The sequence below is a fragment of the Gymnogyps californianus genome, chromosome 8 (genome assembly GCF_018139145.2).
Source record: "Gymnogyps californianus isolate 813 chromosome 8, ASM1813914v2, whole genome shotgun sequence".
Lineage (NCBI taxonomy): Eukaryota > Metazoa > Chordata > Aves > Accipitriformes > Cathartidae > Gymnogyps > Gymnogyps californianus.
The window spans coordinates 12,388,903-12,415,758 of NC_059478.1; the positions used below are offsets into that span (position 1 = coordinate 12,388,903).

At 36.4% G+C, this 26,856-nt stretch overlaps 1 protein-coding gene across 5 annotated transcripts in view; it reads right to left on the reverse strand.

Moving 5' to 3' along the window:
* EEIG2 (EEIG family member 2) overlaps positions 1-26,856 on the reverse strand; it is a 46,891-nt gene that overhangs the window by 14,035 nt on the left and 6,000 nt on the right. For 2 of the 5 annotated variants that reach the window (XM_050900572.1, XM_050900567.1), the window contains 10 exons: positions 15,406-15,526; positions 14,756-14,785; positions 14,310-14,426; positions 13,049-13,095; positions 8,925-9,031; positions 7,858-7,953; positions 7,106-7,292; positions 6,888-7,015; positions 6,420-6,489; positions 2,250-4,834 (listed from right to left, as the gene is read on the reverse strand). In XM_050900572.1, the coding sequence (XP_050756529.1) occupies positions 4,792-4,834; positions 6,420-6,489; positions 6,888-7,015; positions 7,106-7,292; positions 7,858-7,953; positions 8,925-9,031; positions 13,049-13,095; positions 14,310-14,426; positions 14,756-14,785; positions 15,406-15,526 (946 nt within the window). In that variant the 3' untranslated portion in view covers positions 2,250-4,791. Of the gene's footprint in view, positions 1-2,249; positions 4,835-6,419; positions 6,490-6,887; positions 7,016-7,105; positions 7,293-7,857; positions 7,954-8,924; positions 9,032-13,048; positions 13,096-14,309; positions 14,427-14,755; positions 14,786-15,405; positions 15,527-26,856 lie in introns of those variants that run through there. The other 3 variants (XM_050900568.1, XM_050900569.1, XM_050900571.1) reach the window with 3 other exon arrangements.

Below are 26,856 nucleotides of genomic sequence, written 5' to 3' on the forward strand. Positions count from 1 at the left end.
CAAATTCTAAAAATATCCCCTTATTTTAATAAATAAAAAACAACTGCCTAATTGTGAGAGCTGGAGGAGTTAATTGTGTGTCTCCCTAGAGATTTCTCAAGCAAATAGATCTCACAGCTAATAAACTTCTGATGTGTTTCAGTCCTGTCTCACATGGGTTTCCATGGTATTAGGCTCTATTCCATGCTTATCGTTATTTTGATAAATGAGGTTTAGGTCATTCAGTTACAGCTGGGTTATGTGTAACTCATGATGGTTAGTTGTTGGGACTTTTTTGTTTTTCTATTTAAACTGAGTAGAAGAAATATAAGAAGGGGCTTCTGAAATGACAGAAAAATTCTTACGCAGAAGTCCTGTGCACTTTCTTCCTCATTCACAAAACAAACACATTTTAATGCAGTCCTGTGTGCAAGCAGTTCACTGAGAACATCCCCAAAATAAAATGCACTTGACATTAGCATATACTCAAATGAGGATACTGGGGAAACATTAGTAGATCATAAGAGAAGGCAATTTAAAAAAACCCCAAAAAACTAGTGCTGCCTTTACAAGTTTATGAACAATTTTAGTTGTGATCAGAAGGGCAGTGTATACAACTCTGAACTTGGGCAAAGCTTTGCTAGTGTGTGCTTACAGGTTTCTCTTCACATAAAAAAAGAAAAAAAAACCAGTTACTTAATAATTTCTAGTTTTTAAGAAGGAAGCGACAAAATGAAAATAACCTGTCCCACAGAAATGTTAACAAATGTATGAAGATAGTTTACTGTTCCCCTTCTTGTTGGCAGATCCCACTGTGAGGCCATACAGGGAACTGAATCAACTAATCTGTCACAGAAACTTGTGGTGCAACAGGTTGGAAGAGGAGAGCAGGCAAGAATGAGTAGTTGGGTGGGGAGAAGGCGGAACTACTTATTTTGCCTCAACAATTATAGAAAGTAATTTTTCCCATGCTAATCTTTGTCTCTATGTTGTTGTTTTCCCATGTCAGAACATCCACAAAACGCACCTGAGTGTTCAATCACAGCATTTGCAGTTCTGGTATTTCATATCTCTGCTTTTTTTTTTTTCTGTAGTAGTAAAGGAAAATATTTTCCCATACCTCAATAATGGTTTTGCCTTGGTATATTACATATGTGTATGCAACAGTGGTGCATAGCTTTATTTTCATTCATGAGATGTTTTCCTTCCAGATTAAAAAAGAACCATGTCTAAATGACACGTTTTCCTTACAACATATGCGTCACTAAAATAGTGTGAAAACACAGAAGTAGAAAAAGCAAAGCATTTAAAAAAAAAAAATCTAGTGATTATATTTGCAGCTGCTGGTATTCAGTAAGGTGACTAGCATCTATGAATGTTTTATGTATATACGTGTATATTTCATATTTCTGAGAGAACTCTCTACTGTAAGGTGCTTAACTAGAGGATTTGTTTGCTGATGAGATTTGCCTTTTATTCTATAAGGAAACTTGATTCATAAAACCGGAAGAGAGACAACAACCCACAAAAGAAATTCTAGGATATTCTGCTGAAATTTTTGAAAAATTGTCTTCCTTTTTGAAGTGAAAGACAGCTGAGACAGGAGGTGGTTATACATGGTACAGTCATTTCTCTTAATCCTTACTATACAGTTAATTGATGAGTGAACTGATCTGAGTGCCTAATAGTTTGTACTATAATTAGCTGCAATTTTCACCAATCTAGGTTTTTTTAATGTAAGAACAGATGCTTACTGCAGTACGAAAAAGCTTGGTTATTTTGAATGCATTGATGAGAAAAGAAATACATACCACAAGTAGTTTTATTAGAAAAATAAGAAGGTAATTTACAAAGTTATACAAACTGTATGAAAAGTTTAAGTCATAGTAAGTCTTTACACTCAACGGGGGAAGATTAGTTTTGTCATTTGCAGGGTGAGGAGGGACTATACACAGTGCCCTCACTTTCCCCAAATACTGCTAGTTGTGGAGTCTGCTTAATCATTAACCTACCAGTATGCCTCACACTTTAAAATGGATTTTTCATTTGCGTAAGACTGACACATTACTTTTCCTTTCCAGGAGACAGACAAATAACTAGGTACTAGTAACGGTGCCATTAAATACTTTGTGGACTGGAGACGAAGTTGTATTAAACAGCTGCAGAGGTAAAGTTTGAAAAGCAGTAGAGAAACTGGAATGGACACAAACTTCCAGTTAAGTTTGTAAATTTTGCATTAAAAAAAAAAGACATAATTGTTTAGAAACAGATTCCAAGCTGAAGACATGAGTTTATTGAATGTCTGAGACTTCCATTTAAATACAGTTAAAAAAAAAACCCCAAAACCAAACCACCAATGCATCCTGAACAGTTTACCATGAGAGTCTCCAGTATTCTTATAACATAGTTTACAAAAAAGAAAATACATCTAAATATGAAGGTTATGTTCCACTTAAAATATGCACAATTAGAGAACCACTTCATAAAGAGTTCTAACTCAAAGTCAGAACAATAAATTACTAGGATACAGTTTATTAAAAGCTTGATTTCCATGTAAACTTCCCTCCTATTTAAAAGATCTGCTCAAGCGAAAAAACAATTGGTTTCTAGTGAACAAAATATCTAACCTACAGCAGTTAGCTGTGTCTTTTAACATAGAATACAAATCTGGGCTATGGAAATTCCCTTAAGAATTATATAAGTAGCTGTACAATGTTTTTTAAAGGTCTGTTTTCCTCAAACTATGCCTATTTTTCCTAGTAAACTTAAGTAAGCTACCATCTAACTACTACTGGTTTTAATAGATCTGTCAACAAGTGTAGCAGTGTTAAAGAGCACTGAAAGCAACTAATTTATTCAAATTTCATGCATCTTTTGGCTTGCAGTAGGATTTTTTGGGTACAAATTAGTTATATAACAGGAAAGGAAACGATCATGTTCTGAGAGATAGCTGTATACTAGCAGTTACGTAGTTTCTGTTTAAAATTCTTGTGAAGGACAGAAATGGATAATACCGCACTTCTATTAACAGCAGCTAAAATACAATCTTTGTATTAATTCTTTTACCAGTTAAAACACTTCAAAGAGATTAACAGTAGGAAATAAAAGTATTTAAGTACCATAACTGAGAAATAGCTCATATTCATCATATTCAATAAGAGTAATCAAGCTTTAAAATCTGAAATTTCCTTAAAAAACAAAATAAAAATTAGTTTAATAATTCTACTATGGATTTATGGAAAACAAAGCCTGCTTTTCCTAATTTAACCTATTAAATATGGCCTACTTACACTTCAATAAAAGGGTGTCAAAGATCACTCTGAGCAGAATTTGAAGCATTCTGAGCTTTCAAAAATGGCTACGCTATTTGTATTTTTATTTAATCCAAGCCTTACTGATAAACAATACAACTAATCATTACAAAATTAAGGTCATTTGCAGTTTACAATTAAATACAGCAGAGCCAAGCCTGAATTAGAACTGTGTCTACCTAACACATCCCTTTAAAAATGGATTCTTTCATAATTCTCAATGCAAATTTTAAGAGTTCTTTCATCTTTCTTGCCTGTCAGGCAAATCACTATTTGTGCAAATTTAAATACAGTACATTGACCTTAATGTAACAGTGGACAGATAGTGATGGAAGAAGTGTTCAACAAATTTGTTGCACAGTAAGACTTTTTCAGAGTGCAGAGTAAGTCTACAATAAAGTGCTTCTCTTAATAAGTTATATTGATAATAGTATAGATGTTTGTTTACCTAGTTTTAAAGCTGAAGTAGCTTAGTAAATAGTTTAATCTCCCTGTACCTCCCCAATCCCACAAGGCACATTCAAAACACAAGCAAAGCACTAACTAACTGTGAAGGATTAAGCTACAATAAAAAGTTCTAAGTGGTAGTAAACTACTGACTATGTTTGTAAACAGTACCATCCCATTGAATCTCAAGGTTCCTGCATTATTGAAGCGAGTTTCTGTGGAAGCAGCTTTTGAACTCCAGATTTAACAATCAAGACAGCTTTCTTGATAATACATTACTGTGCCTTAGTATTTTGATGTGGAATCCCACTTCTTTTGTCACTTGCACGAAAACAGATGTCACATTTGATTCATATAAGCCTCTAGACTTCATTTACAGTTAACACAACTGATTACTGGCTGGTTTAGATCTGTTTAGGTTTGTTTTTTTTTTTTGAAATGCATGTGAAGTTCACCTCTACTGTTGAACCTTACAATGAAGTTACGCTCAGTACTCTTAAGAGAAGGTTTTGGTTATGTTAAAACATAGCTGGGCTATTTTGTGGAGGCCTTAATTTTGACTTGATAATAATATTGACTTGATAATAGTTTTGACTTGATAGAAGTAATTAGCTTCTGTAAGACTAAAATAGCAGGTAGGATCAAGTTGAGTAATTAATTTCTTCAGGTTCATTCAAGACCAACTTTCAGAAGCTTCTTTAGAAAAGAAGTTATGAACAAAGTACATCACCACGAGTGATCTCCTGTATAAAATACTGAAATGGGACTCACTTCATGCTTCCAAAAATGTTTCACACAACTTAAAAAGCAAGTAATTCCGCTAACACCAGGTAGAGCTTACAAAAACAGTCCAAGTGCTCACACAAGGCGTACATAGCTAAACATTGCCTTCATACCACAGAAGATGAAGCTCTATGAGCAAGAGGCATTCCATTACTTTTCAAAAAAAGATCACAATGAGTTCATTTTGGCTTTCACAACTCTTGCAACAGAGCAAACAAAAATAGAAGTATCAATGCCAGAGCTCCAAGTTTTCCTCGTTTGTCACTCTAGTCTAGCGTTTTATCACCACCTGCTCATATGCTCCAGATCCTACTCTGAAAGAATGTTTGAAAGAAGTTAGTTCAATTTCAATTTAATTGGAAACTAGAGACCAAGTATCACAGATCTGCAAGTTTACTGTTTAAAAAAAACCCCAACCAACCAACCCCCCCCAAAACCCCAACCAAACAGCTAGTACCAGAACAGCTAAACCTGAAGGGTAGAAAACATGTGTAATTACCATACCACTGAGTAACCTACAGTTTAATGCATTAAAGCATTTTTTGTTATACTACAGTCAAAATGAAGAATGATAAAAGTTACTGAAACAGAAGTTACTGTTGGACTTCTCTATAGTTCCTTAAACATTACCTTTTGGGTACCCCTCCCACCCCAGCTATATCATATACAGCTAATACCTTTTATATACATTTATACATAAACAGATAAATGTATCTAAAAAAACCAGTGATAGTCTTCTTACATTAAGATAGAAGAAAAACGTCTTCCAGTCTTTTGTTCACACTGAATTGCAAACAAAACTGTCTCACCCCCCATGCGACGGAGCATAGTGGGTTGTTTTACATGGCAAATTGCAGTACTATGTAAAAAATTAATAGAGCAAGCTCTGCCTTAGTATAATATTCTGCCTGGACTGTTCTGACAACTGAATTAGGACAGATCTGTATTTACTACTGTAGTGTGCTCTGTAACCATACACGTTATCCTAGATAGAAATTAGTGTGCCCAGTCTGCAAATAAGCCATTGAATTATCTTTTAACTGTCAGTATTGCTTGCTTGTGTAAAATGCATTTCTTTTATAACTTTCAACGCATTATAGGCTGCCTTTATACCTAATTCCAGAACTACTTGCTGAAATAGCTGAAATACTGATGCTCTGCTAATTTCTTGAGGTAAAGAAAAATCTTAAGAGTTACACTGGACTGCAGAATCATGGTATTAGAGCACATTCTTACCTGTTTTTAATGTTTTCTCATCTGAGAAGACTAATACATTCAGGTCAAGTCATACATCAGAGGATTTGAAGAGGGTTTAGAGAAGAAAAGAATATCTCTGGTTCTAAAACAACTACAAGAAGATAATCTGAAGCAGATTATCAAAGGAGAGAGTTTAGGGCTACAAATAGTTGAAAGATGAACAAGCCATTGAAACAGGAATAGTGTAGCGTATGGAAACAGAAGGAGTTGTAAGCAAAACTAAAGTGAAGAAAATTAGGCTTGTTATCAGGAAGACATAAAAGTTTGATACTGTAAAGGTAGATGTGTAAAACACTTAAGACTTTCTTCCAGCTCCAGAGTAACATATTACGTCTATAGAGCTAAGATTTCAAACTGGTGCCTGTTTCCTGTGTCCATGCTGAAACATTGTTCATATCTGAAAACTTTGGAACTGAGACTCTTCAGAACCTCTGAAAGTTATAGTTCTTATGGCTGACACATCAGTTCTATTTTGGAACTAACCTGTGTGTTTTGTTTTAAAACCCGACAATCTAGTTCTTTTGGTGCTTTGAAATGATACAGAATAGAAAAATACAAAGATCAAGAATGTATATACAGAATAATTGCTGTATAAGATTTTTGTTTAGTATTACCTATAGATTAGTTGTTCAGGCTACATACCTGTTAGGTAGATGATGGCTTCCAAAAGAAGTGCTTCCACCAGGGCCCACAAATAATCTTAAACCTTCTTCTAAAAAGCAAGGGAGTTAACATATGTTAGCTTCCTTTAATGTTGCCCTAGCTAAAACTAAGTAATTTTAAATCTACTAGTTTTGTAACTGATACTTTCAGATGCAAATATTTTAAGTAATGAAGAACAAACTTCACATGGTATAGGTTGGAGGAACTAGCTTCGTCGTAGATTTGCCCCTACTGTTTTCTTTTCAGGCTTAAAGTACTTCTCTGGGAAAGTTACCTGAGTCATGCAAGGGTCTTCAACTTCTGGGAGACAGGATGAAGCAGAAAATGTAGTGATCCATAGGCATAGTCCTTATGATTACAAGCAACAGGGACTATGAAGAGAGTGGATTTTCCTAAGGCCTGTAATGTGCATCAATTTTCCCTAAGCTTCCTTATTTATCTCCGTACCTTCTGCACTTGAGTCTAAACTGAAGTCTTGACTCTGGAGTATTTTTTCAACTATATCATCAGCATCAACTCTGGTAGCATCGACCCTCTTCAGCTGTGACTCCACAGAGTCTTGCTTTACAGGATGTCTGCAAAAAGAAATATATTTAGAGCTCTTAGAAGTGATATAGTAAACTATGTTTTACTTCTGCTAGATAAGGCTTCCAAGTTAAGTGTACCTGCAGAGTTTTTCTGATGGTGCATCTTTAACAGCTGTATCAATATTAGCTTCAGTTACTTTTGGCTCAGTCTCTTCACATGGCTCTAGAATACTTCCAATTCCTGTTGAGGTACTACCCACCGAGGTGTTTCTCCTGTGGCAGAGTTCAGACAGACTGGATGATCTAGAGTGACATGTGCTATATCCTGTTGGGAAAGTGCAGGAGAGCTAGGTTAGGTATGTTCTTGACAGCCAAGGTCATTACTTATATTTTACCATCCTGAAAGCAGAATTTGTGTTTTGTCTTCTTCTAAAGAGACTTCAAAAGCCTGATGAATGTGTGTGCATACACCAACTAGGCAATTCACTTCAGGTTTTGTATTCTAGCACATGCTGTTTTCTTTTTGTTCTAAATAACTCTTGCTTCCTAACAAATATAATGACTTGGTGTCATTACTTCCCCTTCAGCTTTTAGAGCTAGTTCTCCATTTGTAATTTATTTGTTTTTACACATGGAAGAGGTAAAAATCTCATTCAGATATGTTAATTGGAGGGAGCTGAGGGAAAAAGCTGTCTCACATCTGAACAGAAAAATCATTGTGCTTTTAAGAGGAAAAAAATGTTACTCTCCCCACACCTGAAACTCATAGGAAAAAGCTTTCAACTTCAAACCATTTTTTTTGAACATATAAATTATACTTATTTTCTACAGTCTAAAACTGAGAAAGTAAGTAAAACCCAACAATTCATAACAAAATTGTTAACAGCTACCTGACAGTTTTGACTGCTGACTTGCATAGCTGGATGTTCTGGAATGTCCACATGCACCAAGTTCATCTGGGACTGACGCACTCTTTGATGAGACATCTGCAACATGTGCAAGTCAGATACTGTTGCTAAAGCCAGCTTTGTTATTACTTTGCCTGTAATCTTGATTAGACTCAAATGTCAGATTTCCCAGAGGGATTAGGGACTTGACACTGGTTTTCTACAAACCCTTGGAAGATTCAAGTGCGGCAAAAATACTGTGTATGTTAACAAATATGCATTCCTAAAAAAAAAATAAAAATCATAATACGTTTCTGTCTGAGTAAAACAGAGAGTACCCTTGGGTTAGAAAGATTTGTATGAAAGGTAGTTCCAGATTTGTCTACACTGTTGTCATTAAAAAGATTACCATGCTTTCCATAGTACCATAGTAGAATGGCGTGCTAGGTGTTTTCTAGCTGAAAAAGTAACTGTGGTAAAGACAACTTAAGCTGTGTTGAGGATGGAAACTAATAAGCTATGTAAGAGCCTGAAGCTTGTAAAAAAACCCCCAAAATACCCCAGAACCCACGAAAAAAACTCCAAATTTCAACCGGTAATAAAGTGTTTTAATAGTGTTTTTTTTCTAGTAGTCTAAATTTCAGAGTAACTACTTCAATTTTAAACAATACTTAGAACTTTTACCACTCAAAATTTACTCAGTTATGCATATCCCTATGATTCATAAGTTGAAAATCAAGGGCCAAATTAAATGCTCGGTCAAAATACAAATCCAAAGCAAATCAAGAAATGCGTCACACAGAAAATGAAAGGTTTTAAATGTTAAAAAGAAGGCAGGCTATCAATCCAATTTCCGTTCGTTCTTTCCATTAAATAAACTGTTACAAAAGTAAAAAAGATAGATTCCACTGATGTTATCTAGGAGAGTGTGTCTCAACAAATAACCAAAGAAGGTCCCTTTGTGGGCCAACTGTCAGCATCCCTTTAAGATTTGAAGTATTTCATACATCTCCTTGAAGCTCTGAAGCCAGTTATAAAAGAATTGAGAAATTAAGAGCATTATTTTATACCTGCTATGCCCAGATGTGCTACTTTTAAGTTTTCTCCACCTTTCCTGTCTTCATGCAAGGATTCTGATTCTCCAGCAATTGCTATAGACATTGCTGTGGAAGGAGGCCTGTAAGAAAAAGGTGGTTAAGATTTGCTGTACTTTTGCCATAATCCCGCCAAATTGATCAGCACAGATTTTTCTTTTCAAGTAAATTGGCATAATTCATACTGTGCTTCAAGTTAATAGGGTTGTAACTTTTTTTCTGAAAACATGCTGCCTAGCCCCTTGTTAAAAAGAAAAAGAAAAAAAAAAGCTTTTGCTATTGAGGTTAAGGACATTTTACAGAATCCATCTGCTTAGCCTTCAGTCCTTCAGGCTTCTGGGGATCCTTGGAAAGGCTTTTCCTTTTTTGATGATTGGTGGAATGATATGTGTTTATTTTGAAGTTCTTGATTTTTTTTTTTTAAGTGTATGAATCACAGGATAATTTATGTGCTAAGAAAATATATAATTCAGTACTTCATGGAATACATGACAAGATGGTAAGTTAAAAAAACCACCCGCACAATGACAGTTGGCCTGCTTGGCTAGTGTGCTGTGATGTACTCCTGGCTTTGTTTCATCTCTGTTACAGTACATGAGGAGATTCTGGGCTGATAAACCTCCCACTCCTAACAAAGGGGCCTATGTTACTATCTCCATGTATTCCCCTCTAAATTCTACCTCCTGCAAAATAAAAAAAGCATCATGTATGACATAATTTAAATTTGGTTCAATATTTAAAAAGCTTTTAATAAAGCTTAAATGCTTGTTTCAGATTATACTAAGACCCAAAGGGATATTTTATTAAAATGAATAAACTTCTAAGTTTGTGTTTTGCTAGTGCAAAAGAAACTAATTAGAAAATGACAAAGTGAAAGTAATCTTCTCTTGCAAGCAAATACAACTAAAATACATTTCAAGATGTTACCTACAGGTTTTTTAATGTTTTGTTATTTTTTACTTTGGGAACGGACTGTTGGTCTGCATACAAATGGGTATTTGTTGACATTTTTAGATTTGACATAGTCAATAAATTAGTCACTGTCTTTTTGTACAGTAACATATCCCCTCTTATGTTACATTTGAAAGTAAAGAGAGAAAGAAAACGAGAAAAAGCACTTCCAGAAATACAATGCTTGTGTGACTTAACTGCCTAACATACTTTTGAAAGCAAGAACTGAATGCTTTCAGGGATGTCACCCCAGATCAAACATCAAGCCTTCTAGGCTTCTTCATAAAATATGTAGCTGATTCCAGATTGTGAAATTGTTTTAAGGTTTATTTTTCCTTCTACGAAGGACATCTGGATTAGATAAATTTTTTGTTTTGTTTGTGTTGAAAGTTTATGTTCCAGGAAATGGTTATATCATCAGTTTGGAAGAAAATGCCAAGTCTGAATAATTTCAGTTAGAGATTTTTTCTTAGGGAGCCAGAAAATGATTTAGGTACTAATTTCAACTCCTTCGGTACCAGCCAGTAAAGAACAGAACTACATTGTTTTATTAGGATACAAGACTAATGATTAGTTAGTTGCCTTTGAGAAATTGTTTATCAGTACCAGTGATGTATTTGTTAATAGGTCTGACTCAAAAGTAAATCAAGAGATGCTAAATAAGTAGGGATACAGAAAAGCTTTGCCCAATCAAACAAATTCAGATAATATCCTCTTACCATTTATTCAGTAAGCACAAGATGAGATTTTACAGTGTTCTATTCTTATTGAAGGTTAGGAGAAGAGAGGAGAAAGGGCCTTTAGTGGTGCAAGGGGACATTGAAGAGTTCCTGTGGTGAATCATCTGAGCTAGACTGGTGCAGGCAACGTTCTCAGATCTCCTCAGAAACAATGGTAAGGATACAGCCACAGCAGTAATGCACAGTCTCTAGTTGCTACAGAAAACAGTTCTCAATTGTCCTAATTACACCAGAACCTACCTCAAGCCAGCTAAAACCTACAAATAATGAGTTACTTCATACTTGTGCCTCAGACTGAGTTAGGAGATCAGTGCTGCTTTTCTTGGAGCTGCAGCCTCATTTCACTTTAAACACAATCTTTTTTACTTAAGGAAGACTTCAGTATATGTTTACTGCTACAGATTAAGCCTGTATGAGATTATTATCCCTCTTCATTGGATTATTCAGAGGGACTTTGATTGCCTACATTAATCTGATAAAAGATGAGTTTAAATTTGCTTTATGAGAGTATTTTGAATAAAAAACCTAATCCGTACTGAAGTAAAAGTGGTTTAGTGTAGCAGTTTGCAAGTAAGCACTATATCTTTACAATGGAAGATATCTTTGATCCAACATAAGGTCTGAAAGTATAAATGGAAGTTGAGAACCTACACAAAAAGTTGAGATTGACATAACAAGGGTGAAGCTAGCAATTTTTTCCAGATTGTTTTCCTCAAGCTCATTTTTTCTTTTCAAGTTGGAACTCTGCCTTAGATTGTTTTTGAAAGGACTAACATGAGAACAATCATGTTGTCTCAGACCAAAGGTCTGTCTAGCCTTGCATCCTGTTTGTGTCAGCAGCAAACAACAGATGCTGAGAGAATATGGCACACATAGTAATGTATCTCCTGAATATTCTTCCAGCATCTCCTCGTCTGTAAGTTAGGTATTGCTTGAGCCTCATGTGATGTTTTATACTTAATAGCCCTTAATAATTTTTCATTCAGGAATTTGTCTTAATTCTTTCTTGAGCTTTTAGTATTCACAACGCATAGTAGCAAGGAGCCCCATAGCTTAATCACATGTTGTGGAAGGAAAATACGTCCTCTCATTTTGATTCCATCTCCTCCTCATTTCAGTATAACAATGTGGTCAGTGAACTGAAGAAAAGTTTGAGTTAAACTAGAACTTAAGGGATCAAATTTATTTTGAAGGAATTATTTAATCAACTCCTCCACCAAATATCTTGTGACAAGTAAAATACAACTAAGTTGGTTTAAACCTGATCCAGACCAAATTGCCATCTACTGTCATGTAGAATTAGAAAAGATTGAAATTAAACTGAAAAGCACATACACTTTGAACAACCCAGTCTACCAACATTCTGAATTACAGAAAAGCAGTGGCATTAAGAATCTTGGCAAGTATTGAGAAATTTTCCACACTGCATTCATGGAAGCAGATTCTATACATATCTCTAAGCCTATCCTTAAAATGAATGGCTCTCAGGTTATTATAAAATATCTCTTATAATACAAATGACATGTGAGAGTTCTTCACTTCCTACTGATCAGGATAATTAAGTCATGGTTAGCAAGACAGTGGTGTTCTCTGGAAACAGGAAGCTTGCCAATTGCACTGTTTCAGTTTAGTTATCCGCTAAGCTTGGGTGCCTCGTAACGAAATGGCTTACTAGTCTAGAAAGAAGGCAATAATTTCATCTTACTTATGACTAGGTTTTTCCCTAGCATGCGTGATTTTTCTGTTCTGTGGTTAGTTATGGAAGCTAACGTGCTCTAGCAAAACTATTACATTTCCTTAACTACAGATTAAGGACAATGAGGCCAAAGGATCCTGAATATATAGCAGTGTATTTTCCTAGCTACCTCCCCCCTCGGATGTTACCTCTTGCATCTTTTACTAAGTTGCATAAAGTCTTTGCTAACTAAATATCTGTAAGTGCTTTCTCTTGTACTAAGTCATATCACACTTCTGGGTTTTTTTGAAAATAAATCTTTTAAAATCATCTGAGCCTTGTGAATAAAAGGTGTAACAGCACATTTTCCAAACACAAGTATTAGTCAGATCACCACATACCAAGTATATTTGTATAAGCTTGCTGCAGGAACAGTTTCCCTTAAGTGTTTCTTTGATTTTTTTTTTTTTTTTTTTTAATTACAGATGTACAGGCTACTATTCTTTGCTTGAAAATATACTAAGTATTTTAACAGTAAGGAGAACTATGGTACCTCTACTGGTATTTTTACCATGTTAGCCATTATTCAGCTACCATCCCATTTGTTCGTGCCTTTTTTTTTTTTAATATTGTTACCAGATTGGAGAGATTTATAAACGCAAATTAGAAGTGTAATTCTGAACATGGAATGTATGACCAAAACACTGTCCCACACAGATATTTTATAAACTTACGTTTTAAAGCACGGGTCTCCAGACATCAGCTGCATGTTGATCAAAACCTACACATTAAGAAAACAAAACCCACTGTAAGAAAAAAAAATGGAATTGGTCTGTGATACGTGGTCATGTCACTAAGTTATATTTGCCACAAATCTTACATTTAAGTAAAATAAAATGGCATAATCACATACGCAAATAAACACACTTATGCAAAAAACATCTTTTTTCTTTGTACACATGCAAAAAAACACAAAATAGCATTTAAAGTAACAGTTGCACATACAAGATTCTGCAAAAGATACATAGATCAAGAAGAATCTTAGAATCATTAATAGTTAAGATGGCTTCAAGGAAAAAATAGAGAGACAGGAAATCTGAAAGATTAATGAGCAAACAGAATATTGTTTAAAACAGTGGGTGCTGAAGTATGTTCTTTGATGAGAGTGTTTAGCAAACTGCTAGCATATGAGAACTGGTTGTGCTAACATCAGAGATAAACTAAAACCACAAAAGGTAAATAATGCCACAGGACAACAATGCATTGAGAAGGCTTGTTAGCTCGGTCAAAGCCATCAATTAAAAGTTTTCTGGAAAAAGTCTATGACTGTCTTAAAGAAATCAGAAAGTGCATGCTTAAACGGTATACTTCATAGTATGAGAAATTAATCCTAGTGTCTTGGTAGGAAAAGAAATTTTTAAAAAATTTACTTGTAACATTCTGTATGTAATTATTTTCAGGTTAATGCAGCTTATTCAATTTTTTAAACTCCCTGGACTAATGGGAGAGAATGGCAGTGTGGGTTTCTTCCAACAGTGCTCACCAATTGTTACATTGATGACTATCAAATAGAAAAGGGAAAGTTCCAGGAGTCATGGAGGTATTGAAGCTGGCTTATACATAAATAAGCCAAGAGATTCACTCTTAGAAAAGCTGCACAAGAAGTTGCCCAGTCTTAAAGATATAATTGCTACATTTATATGTAACTTTTTCATCATGCTTCCCTATTCCCTTTTTCAATTCCTGTTAGAAGAGGAATACCTTTTGAAAGCTTTTCTTTTACAGCTGCCCACCTCCATTTCAAAGAGTAGGACAAATCCTATTTTTGACTGCATGGATTTTAATGATTGTCTCTAAACAATGCTGATGTTTTTACTTTAAGTAGTTTTCCTTCTAGAAAGGTTCAGCAAATACGTTTTAACTTTCATTAAGTGCTTAATAATACCACTTGTTCTCTGCTTTATTAGTTTAAGTATGATAAAGGAAACAAAGTACTTTGAGAATGGAGTTATCCTGTCTTGTATTTTTGGTATCATAACCTTCCAGTAAACAGCGACGAGTGGTATTTCCCGATCCAGCAAACTCTGCTAGATTTAGATCTGCAAATCCCAGCTGTTAAAAGAAAATGACAAAGTTAGTAGTAAGCATATTACTAAATGAAGGTACTTGCTACATGCACAGTATTGAGTGCCACTCAACAGCAGTTTCTCTCAAATACGAATAAGAGGATGCCCACTAAAGGGAGTGGGCCAAGGTAAAAAGCAGAAAACAAACTTTGAGTGTCAAATTCTGCATAGCTCTATTTTCAGTTAAAAATTAAAGCCTCAACAGGAAAAAGAATAAGGAAAGTTTATTTTTAAAAGTAAACACATTTAAAAGGGCACAAAATGACAAGAAAGAAAAGCTAATTTGTGGGTAAAATTAGATACATCTCAATTTACCTTTGCATATGCCTTTCCTCCTTTTAATTCCTAGAAAAAAAGAAAAAAAGACAAGCCATTAAGCCATTAAAGATACTGACTGGGGGGGTTGTTTGTTTTGGTTTTTTAGAAAAGCAAATACTAATCTTCGTTTTAAAATAGCTCAACACACATTAACTAGGCTGTACTGTTGTCATTTAGAACTTAGTGTTAATAATGTCTTCGGTGCAGGCCAGCAGGAGACTGTCATCTCGCGGAGAGGGGGAAGGGTGAGTGCCTGATGCCGAGCAGCATTTGGCTCTTGCAAAGTCTAGCCCCAAAGGTGGGAAGTGCTGCATACAAAATTCTGGTACTTAGCACAGTTCAAGGCTTCTAAGTTTACTGCCGCTTGCTAGAAGTATCTATCAAGGGCTAACTTGATAAAGACTGGTGAGTGATTCCTTTGCCATCCTGCTGGAATAAGTGTTCTTTTCAATAAGAACGTAAAAAACCCATGAATTAGTCAAACTAAGGTAATTAATAAGATTACTACGAAATTTTGACTAGAAGAATACCTGACATGGTTGCAGGTAAAATTTGCTTTATGAAGTTTATCAGACATTGAAAAATTAAACCAAAACAAGTGAAGAAAGAGCAGGGAGAGAGGAGAGGAGGGAAGAAGAGCTACTTACTTTCCGTACAGACACCCTGCAAATGCAAGTATCCAGAATCCCTGTTGTGGCACTGGCACTGATTTTACACATAAATAAGAACTTTTTCTTCCAGCGGACACAGTTTGCCTGTACTACCTCCCTGCAAATAGAGAACATATGCTTAGTATCAGTTGCATATACATTCAGGACCATAAAATGCAATAGGACAGCTCAAGAACTAACACTGGTTCCACTGTTTGTAGAGTGGTCACTTCATGCAAAATCTGATCCAAGGCCTGAATAATCATCCTTCATTCTTCTCTTTGTGTAGCAAGACTCATAACTGTTTCAAACCTTGAATACAATATTAGACCTACAGAAAAATTCAACAGTCATGTGTTTTTGCAAATGAATGAGACCGTGATTTCTCCAGTTTGCCTCAAGAGAGTGAAGTCTTCCTGAACATTAGCTCCTAGGCACTGTCTTCCAAACTGCTGAGCTTTGGAATGTGCTCAAGATACCGTCTTTGACAAGCAGTTTTTCAATACAGAGAAAGGGAGCATCATACAAGCAGAACTAGATAAATTTGAGGCCTGGAAAAGTACAAAAGAGATGATGTACAATAACCAGATACAAAGTAATGCACTTGAGGCAAACAATTTCAGCTACATACTGGGAGCTTGCCATTTGAGAGCAAAATAAGACAACTAATATCTGAATGGATTTGTTCATTGCAGGAGGATTGCAACCTGACAATATGATGCGGCTGAAAAAAAGGCAAAATGTAGGATGCTTTCAGCTGTATCGATGTTATTATATAAGGCTCAAACAGAACACATTATTCTGTTTGAGTAGCTCTAGTTGAGCAAGAACAGACTCCAAAATGAACAGGTACAGGGAGGACAACTAGAAAACTCCTATATCATATAAGAAAAAAATACATATAATAAAAATACACTAGTGATTCAAACACTTTAGAGACTAAATAACTTTAAGTCAAATGAAAAGTGGTTAGGACCAAAATATGGCATAATCAAACACCCATTTAAAACTGAAAATTACAAAGTCTCAAACCACAGAGCAAGTTTCTAGAACAGCCTTCAAATAAGAGAAGTAGGAGCAAAAAAATCTTACTGTAATTAAAGACAAGGTTGGCCAGTTTGTCAGTAACAGGGGACATAAGAACTGTGATTCTGAGGGAGCTGCCTCAATGATCAAAAGTTCTTTTCTAGTCCCACGTTTCTAAACTCAGAACTTGGAACTGTGGAGAAACTGTGATAATTTCTTCTACCACTCTAATGGTTCAAGTACAGTCTTCACATATTAAAGCAATATTTGTCCTTTTTTTTCTCTTCCATTTTTCTAATACACACATTCCTATGTTTTATATTAAATTCTTACAGCAGCTTATTATTGAAGATCCAGTTTGACATCTTTAACAGAGGTAGAATTCTACAGTTCACATAAGCTGGAGTCAGAGTTTATCACACCTATGGAGAAATGATGAATCGCAAGGCTCATGCAAAAGCTCCTATTTGCTGTGCTGGTGAGACTGTCAGCTACAGCACTCACTGCACCGTGACTTCCTAAGGTAGGAATAAACTAGCCTGCCTAAAATGAGTCAGTTTAATGACCACAACAGACTAACGGATTCTGATGATACAACACTGAGTCATATTCAAGCATGTGACCTAAAAGGAACAGGCTCTGTACACCATGATCTACCTTTTATCTGTTATGTTTTACATTGTAAACTTTCCTGTGCTTTGGAAAAAAAAATCCCAAACTGAGAGTATATGAGTTATTTAAATCCAAAATAGAACCAAAATTCAAAAAAGGCAAATTACAAATAGTTACATCCTCAACCGGAAACAGGCTCAGGCAAGAAGTCATCAAGTAAAATACAACCTTAAAGGGATATTTGATAACTGCTAACATTTGTTACACTTAGAAGGCCTAGGAATAACTATTGTAGCATTTATGTGATAGTTGCTCAACTCTCAGGTAAAGAAAATAGTCAACTAGACGCCCACTGTTAAGCAGAACACTGCTATCCAAGTGCATGGGTATCTGGGGTCTGCATATTTGCAGGTTTCATATACTGTGCTTAAAGATAACGCAACTTCTGAGAACACTGTTTTTCTGCAGATGACAGTGGTCCAGCCTTACTCAAAGTAACTTAGAAATGAAATCTCCAGGATTTATTTTCTTTAAGTTCTTTTTTTTCTAAGTAACATTTTTAGCTTATCCTAAAAACGAAAAAATAAAAGGCCCTCTTCTCTCTTAAAAACACCACCACATCAAAAACAGTTTTACCACAAGCAGGAAAAAGGAGAAAAACTTTTTTCATGAGCTGTCTAGCTACAAATTTTTGCTTCAGATAGAGAAGGGATATTTATGTCACTATCTTAAGTCATTAAATTCACGGTAGTACTCTGATCCTTCTGTCAATAGTTCTGTCAGGATAGATTGAGAATGCTAGAAACTTATGAAACACTACTAATGTCCTCTTGTAAGCATCAGGAGCAACAGGCCTCCATTGATACTGAAAGACAATAGACTTGCTCACGGCCTCAACCCTGCTGGTAGCTTACCCTAACTTTTGGGAGCTTGTTAGACTAAAAAGACTGAGCAGGAAGGTGAACTTGAATGCAGATTAACTAAGTGATATGGTTGGTCAAGATTTTCTTTCACTAAAACCATCACATTTTCGCACACTGGTAGTATTCCTCCCAAAAAAAACCCAAACGCATAGACACAAAAAATCCCAGAATCAGATTTTATACCTAGTTTCAGCACAGAGTAAGAATCTCAGTTTTAACACATCACTATAATTAAAAAACCTCTACATTAAGACGATAATTAAAAATGCTGTGGCCTAAACAAAGTGATTATTGTAGCTGTCTGTCTGTTTTACTGGACTTTAAAGAATTACTGAAATTAAATCTTACCAGAAATATCTAATCAATACTAAAATGCATGCAATTATACAAACCTTCATTAAGTTTCAAAAAGCAAGAATTCTTAACAATTCGTTGACTTAACCTCCTCCTGCATTCTATCTCTAGTTTCAGATCAAGGCGTATCAGCTATGGCCATGAATCCACAGGGAGCCTGCATTTGCACATTACTATGCATCCAATAATACTGCAAAACAATTCCAGCCTCGAGTGTCCTTTTGGAAACTAGAAGCAATGTAGATTTTCTGCTATTCATTATAAGGCTATAAAACAATGCTACAAGACTGCAAGTGTTCACTTGTCATCCATAAAGGTCAGAAAATCCCTTCTCATAGCATCTGGTCATCATACAGGTAGGACGGTTGTCATCACCCTTACCACCCTTCCCTTATCACCCAGGATACCATTGGGACTACCAATAACAGAAGCAATTCTCCTCCTATTCATCATTTTGCTAAGTTCTTGTAGTGTTTTTACATATGTAACTTTTCCAGTTATTAAGTAATAATACTTTTTCCTACAAAAAATGTTTCTGTAAACTCATAAGGTCAAAGTAATGTGCCAAAATCTTTGTACAGCTCAGTATTATGGTTCAGGTTATGTTTCTGCTTCTCAGAACAGCTTTCTACCTCTACAGCAAACTACAGTCAAAGCAGGTTTACATTTTACAGTTATATAGTAATCCAGACATCACTAACATTATAGTAAAAGATAATTTAGTGAATATTAAATGTATTTTTGCTTGTAAATACAAGATAAAGGTAAGTAACATCTGCTTGACAAATGTAAGTGTCCTTAAAACCTTTAAGGATTTTGAATTTACTTCAACATACCAATACTACTATATGTATATCATTGTTCAAGTAAGGAAGATAGCACAAAACCACTATGCTTCTTGAAGACTCAATCCACTCATATCACGGGTCAGGATTTATTCAGGCAAATAATTTAATAAACATTAAATAGGATGATCAGGTTTTTAAGTTCTGTTACAAACAAGAAAGTAAAAGTTACAGTAAAAAGGCCTCAGTTATAGATACTGATGCTCTAATTCTTGTAAAAATAAAACCAAGTAAAACTGGGAATACCCCTTCCTCCTCATAAGGACATGAAAAAAGTATCATTAGTTTCTTTCACTGGCACATTGTTTTAAAAAACAAGATATTTGAAACATTTGTACATGATCTGCAAAAAAACCCCAACCAACTCCCCCCCTGAACAGTTCTTCTAATTCCATTATATAAAGAAAAATTTGACATATTTTAATGAAGGTAATTTTTGTGTAAAGAAAAGCACCAGCAAGTTATTCCCCTCGTGCTGGAAAAAAGGTCAAATAATCAGAACATTTAACTTTAGAGAGTAATATCTAAGTTTATAAGATTCTTAGTTCAAGTGCAAGGCCTTTAGAAAATAAACAGTTATATTGATTTGTTACTATGGAAATGAACCCAGATAACTTCTTGGCAACTGTGCCTATGCTACAGGGCATGCTGGAGAAAGCTTTCCGTTATGAGTCAGTTTCCTATGAGCCTCACAGTCACTTTACCACATGCAAAGCAAAAACAGTTGTTTTATGAATCAAAATATATCTTAGTTACTAAGATGCATTCAAATACATACTAAGTTGTAGTGCTTTGGTGTAACTTAACAAATGCTGTCAGTAAGACCTAACCAAGAATAAATTGAATGGACAGATAGTTTAAGATAAATTGATTCCAAAGTATAGTTTAAGTCACCAATTGTTTTTTTTCTTTAGAGGGACAATTTCACATTGACTAAATTTCAAATGCAAGATTTCAGCTGTAGACAAGTCTTTTTCTGTATGTATTTTATGTACTATACACAATTGCCATTTAGAATTATGAATAAAAGTCTTGGTTTTTCTCTTCTGATCCACCGAAGAGAAAAATCAACAAGAAAACCAACACAAAAGAAACAACAAATCCTAATCCAGTCAACTCATCATCCTAATTTGTTGATGGGCTTTTTTTTTTTTTTTTGAAGGTGTTTATGACCAGCAGATTGTTCATTTCCACATGGATAAAGGATATGAATAACGGCTTGTTTCAGCAAATAGCTACAAATGCAAAAATAAATCACTTTTAAGGGCCTTAAGTGTCATGGGAAAAATCCCTTCTTGCCAAATGGAAAAGCTTTAGCAGGAGAGGCTTAGAAATAAAGAATCCAAAACTCCTTGTGGACATTTACCAAAATACTGTGTTCCGTTACGTAGAAAATCGTTTATTCAAGCTTTTATCTGAATTTTTCTAGACAGCCAATTATAACATTTAGCCATATGGGGATGATTATGTTAAAAGGATTGTTTTTCTAGTGCAATGATTTTAGAATCATTGGTCACCGAAGAAACAAAAAGTTGGGAGCATTTGTTTTCAGTTTTAAGATGCCATTCAGTCTTTATATCAGACTACTTTCACATGAAACTACTTCTAGAAATACTTTTGGAATCAATTGGGTCAGTACACTTCTTTATGTTAAGGAAAGAGGTGTTTGCTTAGACATCTTACAGCTTCTGGGCAGAACATGAGTTACCTACTCAGTATAAATACCTTGAAAAAATAGCTTTTTCACTCCATGAGGTAAATGAGAATATTATTGTTATAATTATTATTTTTTAAAGCTGGTAGTTTGATGGGAGGGTTGCTTTGGAAATCTAAGAATTGTTGAGGCCAGGTTCTTAGAGTCCGAAGTACAGTGAATAAAATGCCTTTAGAAGAGTTATCTCTGAGCGAGTGCAACTTTTCCAATATTGCCTAAGTTTTGCGTGCTTCTTTTAGGGGAAAATAAACCATGTTGATGAGACAGCCCGAGAGAAGTGAGGCTGCTGCAGCTCCACTCCTCAGGTCCAACCAGTATCAAGGTTGAAGACGTATTCCTGGTAAGCACCCCCACACACTACACATACGCATCCGGCCACACAGATCACAGACACACAGAGCACTTGCAGAGACAGCCAGCACCAACAGCCTCGTCCCACTCCGCTCTCTGGCTGAACAGGACAGAGGTCTGCTAGCAAGACCCATATATCTATATGGCTCCCAGGCTACACCACCTACTCGACAGGCTTGATCCCTGATAGCATTTACACACTCACACACCTGCACTCGGTCCAGGTGCTGGCACCACAGGCACACAGGTCTCTGACTCCTGGTCGCACCCCAGTGGCTGGCACTTGGCTTCACTCATCTGGTCTCTCCAGTTGCTGGCACCCAGGCACAGGGGTGCTCTGGCCCACAATCCCAGGCCAGTTGCTGGCACCAAGACTCTCACTCACTCCAGTTGCTGGCACAACGGACACACAGGCCCCTGTGACCCACAGTCTCACTCCTGTGGCTGGCACTTAAGTCCACTCACTCAAGTCTCTCCTGTTGCTGGCACCACAGACACCCGGGCCCTCTGACGCACAGTCTTGACTCCAGTTGCTGGCGCTCAGACCCCCCCATACACGCTGAACAGAGAGCCCTTCACCCAGGAAAGAGTTAGAACGTAGTTTAATATAAAGATACAATAGACTGCACTGATTAGAAACAGGGTATGGCCAGACAAATGTACCAACCAGCAAACTATTTATACCTAACTGGCCCTTTTATCCCCTTACCTCTCTGTTTTCCCTGCACTTGTTCCTTCCCAAATCACCTAAATTCATCCCTTCCTCCACCTTTAGTTCCTCCCCTAAACATCCCATAATAAGCCTGTTCCCCTGCATCCCATAATGTGTCTCATAGCACTATGCAGCAACTCCCCTCAGTCCAAAAGGTGCTTTAGTGTTAGCTCAACATAACGGGTTTCCTGCCTGGACAATGGGGCTGAGGCTCTCCTGGGACAGCCCTGGGAGGGGCCTGGACCGGGTGTCCCCTTGTCCAAGTCCATAATTTCAGTTCCCCACCTGCCTCTGTGTCCCTGGGCTTGTGTAGATGGGCCCTTGATGGGCTGATGGCTCCTGTGACAGGCCGGGGAATAGCTGGGGCAGGGTATTATTTTAGCTCCTCCACCCTCCCCTGCCTTTGTTTCCTGTGCTCGTTTGTAAGTGTGCATATGAACTTTTATCACCTAACCTAACAGCTTCCTTTGATCAACCCTTGGCTGAATAAACTTAATAGAGTTAGCTCTGTCCTTCTGATACAAATACAGTATTTAGTAGATTGGAGTAACACAGAGTTATTTTTAATGTAGGAAATAGTCTTTTAAAATGGGAACAATATCCCATTCATATATATATCTTTTATATATATATAAATATATGAAACCAAACATCTTTCTTCTGCAGAATGCCAGAGCACCTAACACAGAATGCCAATGTCATGACCCCACCTTACAGAGACAGGAATTAAGGCATTAGCCTATAATCTAACTGTTTATCAGCCACACTTTCAGTGCCCTCAGTGCTTCAGGTACTCTACAGTAAGATTTGACCTTTCCTAGGCTATCTTTAGCATTAGGAAGGTATTGTTGGATATAGAGTTCTCATTTATACTAGGGAACACATAATGGTTTGGCATGCAAGAGAAGAATACCATCTTTCACCCCTCTTACCCAAAATCTACGTCCATTTAAAATTTGTGCAGTCTCACAGTTGAGGGAAAGATAAAGGTACCCGTGCAACAGGCTCCCAGAGCAATTGAGTGGCTGTCTTATCGGCCCACTTTCAAGCAAAATACTGTGCTTTTCAGTCTCCCAGGATCTGCCAAGTCGCTTGGCATTTGTAAAGCATTAAGAACCTCAGAAGAAAATTACTCTTACTACACAGAAATGTAGTCGTCTTCTTTGGTTTAGATCCACGCAGCTGAAGTGTCAAACAATATGGTTTACTCATGTCTTTTAATATCTCTACTGTACACACAAACAAAAATATAAACAAGATCACCCAACAAAGAGATCCTTCACTTTCAAATTAAACTAAAATCACTATTTCTAAGTTGACAATGGAAGTAAAAACAAATACAAATAGACAAATATGAAATTAACTCAGGTACTTTAAAGTAAATAAAAAGTGATCTAGCATCAACGCCAGAACCAATTTTATTCAAATGTATTCTATGCATCTAATACACATAACTTTAAATGTAACATACATGCTGCCCATGCATGTACCAATTCCAACCTTATCATCTTTAAAGAACATTTAGCTCAGTATAACTTTTCAAATACCAAGCTATACTTTAAGTTATTTGATAACCAGAATGCTAAATTTAGTCGTCATATAGAAAGATGCATCTCTTGAAGTTAGAGCTCAGAGCGTGATCTCCAAAGTATACGCTGTAGTAATAAATTTATGCAAAGCTTCAATTTATTTCTTATATTCAGGAAGAAATACAGTTTACTTTTCCTTTAATAGTCTGTGTTTCCTCCATGCCTGAGGCATGTAAGATACATTTTTTCCTAAGCATTGCAAAAAACCTGAACAAAACCAGTCATTTACAAACAGAGCTTCAATGTTTCACAAATTTCAGCAGTAAGCAAACCAGCAAACGGCTGGCTCTGCAGGAAGAGCTCCCCTTGTTTACAGTGCACAACTCCCCAGTTAATTTGCTGTTAGTACATGCAAAACTTTAACAGAGCAATCATTTTCTACTCCACATGTTTTTACTCATAATAAACAGGTTAAATCTTTAACTAGCAACATTTCATGTCAAGTATTTCTTATAAAAATATGTATAAACTGATCGTCACATGGAAATAGAGCTGCTTTGGAATACATATACAATACATTTACATATCAAAAACTGCTGGTTACAGGCAAATGCAGAGACCTAAAAGGGAATTAGCACTGTGAAGGGCAAACTGCATTAGCAAGACTGTAGCCAGCAGTTCAAAGGAAGTGATTGTTCCCCTCTATTAAACATTTGTGAGGCTGTATCTGCAGCACTGCATCCGTTTTTGGGGCCCTCTCAGTAGAAGTAAGACACTGATAAGCTGAAGCAAGTCCAGGGTGTGTGAGAGGAGGGTCTGGAGTCAGGGATGAGGGGTATGAGGCACCTGATACAGAAGAAGGTGGGAACGTGGGATTTTTACAGTCTGAAGAAGAGGTGAAGGAAGATCTAATTGCTATCTTCAGCCATCTCTATTGAGTTAAAAGATTGAGCCAGACATTTCTTAGTGGGGAGCAGAGAAAGGAAAAGAGGCAATAACAAGAGAAATTCCAACAAAATAAGGGAAAAAAATGTTCACAATAAAAGTGGTGAAGCAGAGGGGCAGGTTGTCTACAAAGATTGGAATCCCCATTCTTACAGATTTTCTAACAGCAGAAATCGTACAGATTTTGACAGCACAAAGCTCTGAGCTTCCTGATCTAACTGAAGTTAGTCTTGCTTTGAGCAGGAAGTTGGACTACATGATCTCTAGCACTCCCCTCCACCCTGAAGTATTCCATGAACAGAAGTAGTCCCTAAAATATGAAGGCAATCAGGTGCTATGGTGCTTGCAAATGGCAAGTTTATGACAGCAAAATACTGTGCTCCATGCCCTGTGCTGGGGTCAGGGGGGAAAAAAAAACCTCAACAACATCACCAGCTCTTTTAAACCAAAGTGCCTATTCTCCTGCACAAGCCAGACACATTAAGCATAAAAGCTTTTCCCCCCACCCCCTCCTCTTTAACAGATGCCTGTCATGCATCTCTTTTCAGGAAGATTTTCCTGAAGAGCTAGCTGTTGCTGTATCTCTTACCAGTACTTACAGTTACAGTAACAAAAGTCTCACAAGAAGGAGCCCTTTTCCTATGTGCAATACCCAGTTACATCCCATGCAAAATGCAGTCTGTACAAACATTTTCTTATCTCGTACTGTAGCCCAAAGATGACCCTCTTCAGATGTAATTTTATTTTCTTTACTCCTTTGATTAATTCATTGATTTTCCTCCAATCTATTTCAGAGATTTGATTTCTTCATCCCTCTTATTTCCACAGTTACTCTTCCACCTTTATACGTGAACTCTCCCATTAATATTTTAGCCTTAGTTTCTTCCCCTTCAGCCCTGTCCAGAATATCCATGCCAATCCTTGTACATCATGTTACCTTTCTCAAGCACATTCTCTAAATCTGTTGACTAAACGCGTTTTATTGTAAGTATTAATGAAAGGCTGAAGAGGTACAAAGAAACTACATTTATCAAAATGTAGTTATAATTTGTGTAGAGAACCTCCCATTCTTACCTCTTCCTCTCTACAGAGAAGGACAGGGCCTGGAAGCTGCTCAGCCAACAGTCTCTTTCACAACTGAGAAAACACTAAGTGGACATTCGGGAATCTGAAAAGAGCAGCTACAAAATTGCAAGCCAGGATTTTTATCCCACTGCTAATTTGCCTCACAGCACTTGAAAACTTATTTTGTTTCAGTTTATCCAACTGCAAATCCGTTTACAGCTGAAAAAGCCATTAGAAGTAGCATTATCCATTACCAACTCTGAAGACCATCAACAGGACTCATACATGGTGCAGGAAGATTAGCGTGATAGGGACAGCAATTCCACATGACAGGTATGTTTTTCTAACAAGTACTTTTGTTTAAAAACAGAAAGCTGGTTAAGCTGTGTTACTATCAGGAGAAATTTTCCTTTTCAAATGCCATAGCAGCAACAGGGAAAACAATGGTTAAAAAGCAATTTGAAGAGCCCAGTGAGGCAGAAAATGTACTTGCTGGTGTCACAAAAACCAGATGTAGTTTTAGGCAGTCGAGAAGGAGGTAGCCAAGCATCACTAGAAGTAAGAAGTACTTATTATCTGGAAGATAAGAAATCAATTTCTACAGAAGACAATTACATACTCTAGTCTGTATCTATTAGGAATAAGAATATATTCATGCAAGTAACACAAGATCTCTGAGACTGCCTCTCAGGCCTCAAGAATGTGCTGTACATAAAAAACCTTCCCTTGAATCTGTTGGAGAATAAAATGTTTTGATGAAAAAGTTATAGTTCTCAGCCGCCCCTAATCTCTATCTGTCACACAGGTACCAATCATAATCAGCTTCTTAGTTTTGAATGTTGTTTTGTAGAAGAAGGGAGAGAGAAACATCAGCAATCTAAAGTGTCAGAAATCAGATCTCAGAGGCAGGGGAATACGACCAAACTGAACACTGCAGTCATAAGACCACACCAAGAAGTCCTTTCCTTGAGTGGGGTGCAGGTGGAAATCAAGCTAAAAATGTAACTGCGAGGCTTGCAGCTACTCTAGCCTAAATCTACACAGTACAGTGTTGAAAGTACACCCTCAAATAGTAAGTTCCTTTACTTTCCAAAACTTCTTTGATTTCCTCATATCCCATTCGTTCTTTTGCTGCTGGTTGAGCAACAACTCAGCCTATGAGCAGTTATCTACTCTAGGGGCACATCAATTACTTCTTCAGCCCATTAAAATGAGGGCAGTTGCAGACAGCCTATACTTTCAATATATTTATGTCTGCATTAGACTAGCCTTGAATAAATATGCGTAGTATTTAGGCAAGTCTATACCTTAAAATAGTATTTTTCTGTTCAAAATATTCATAGGTGTAATTTCTGTCCTGGAATAATCTTCT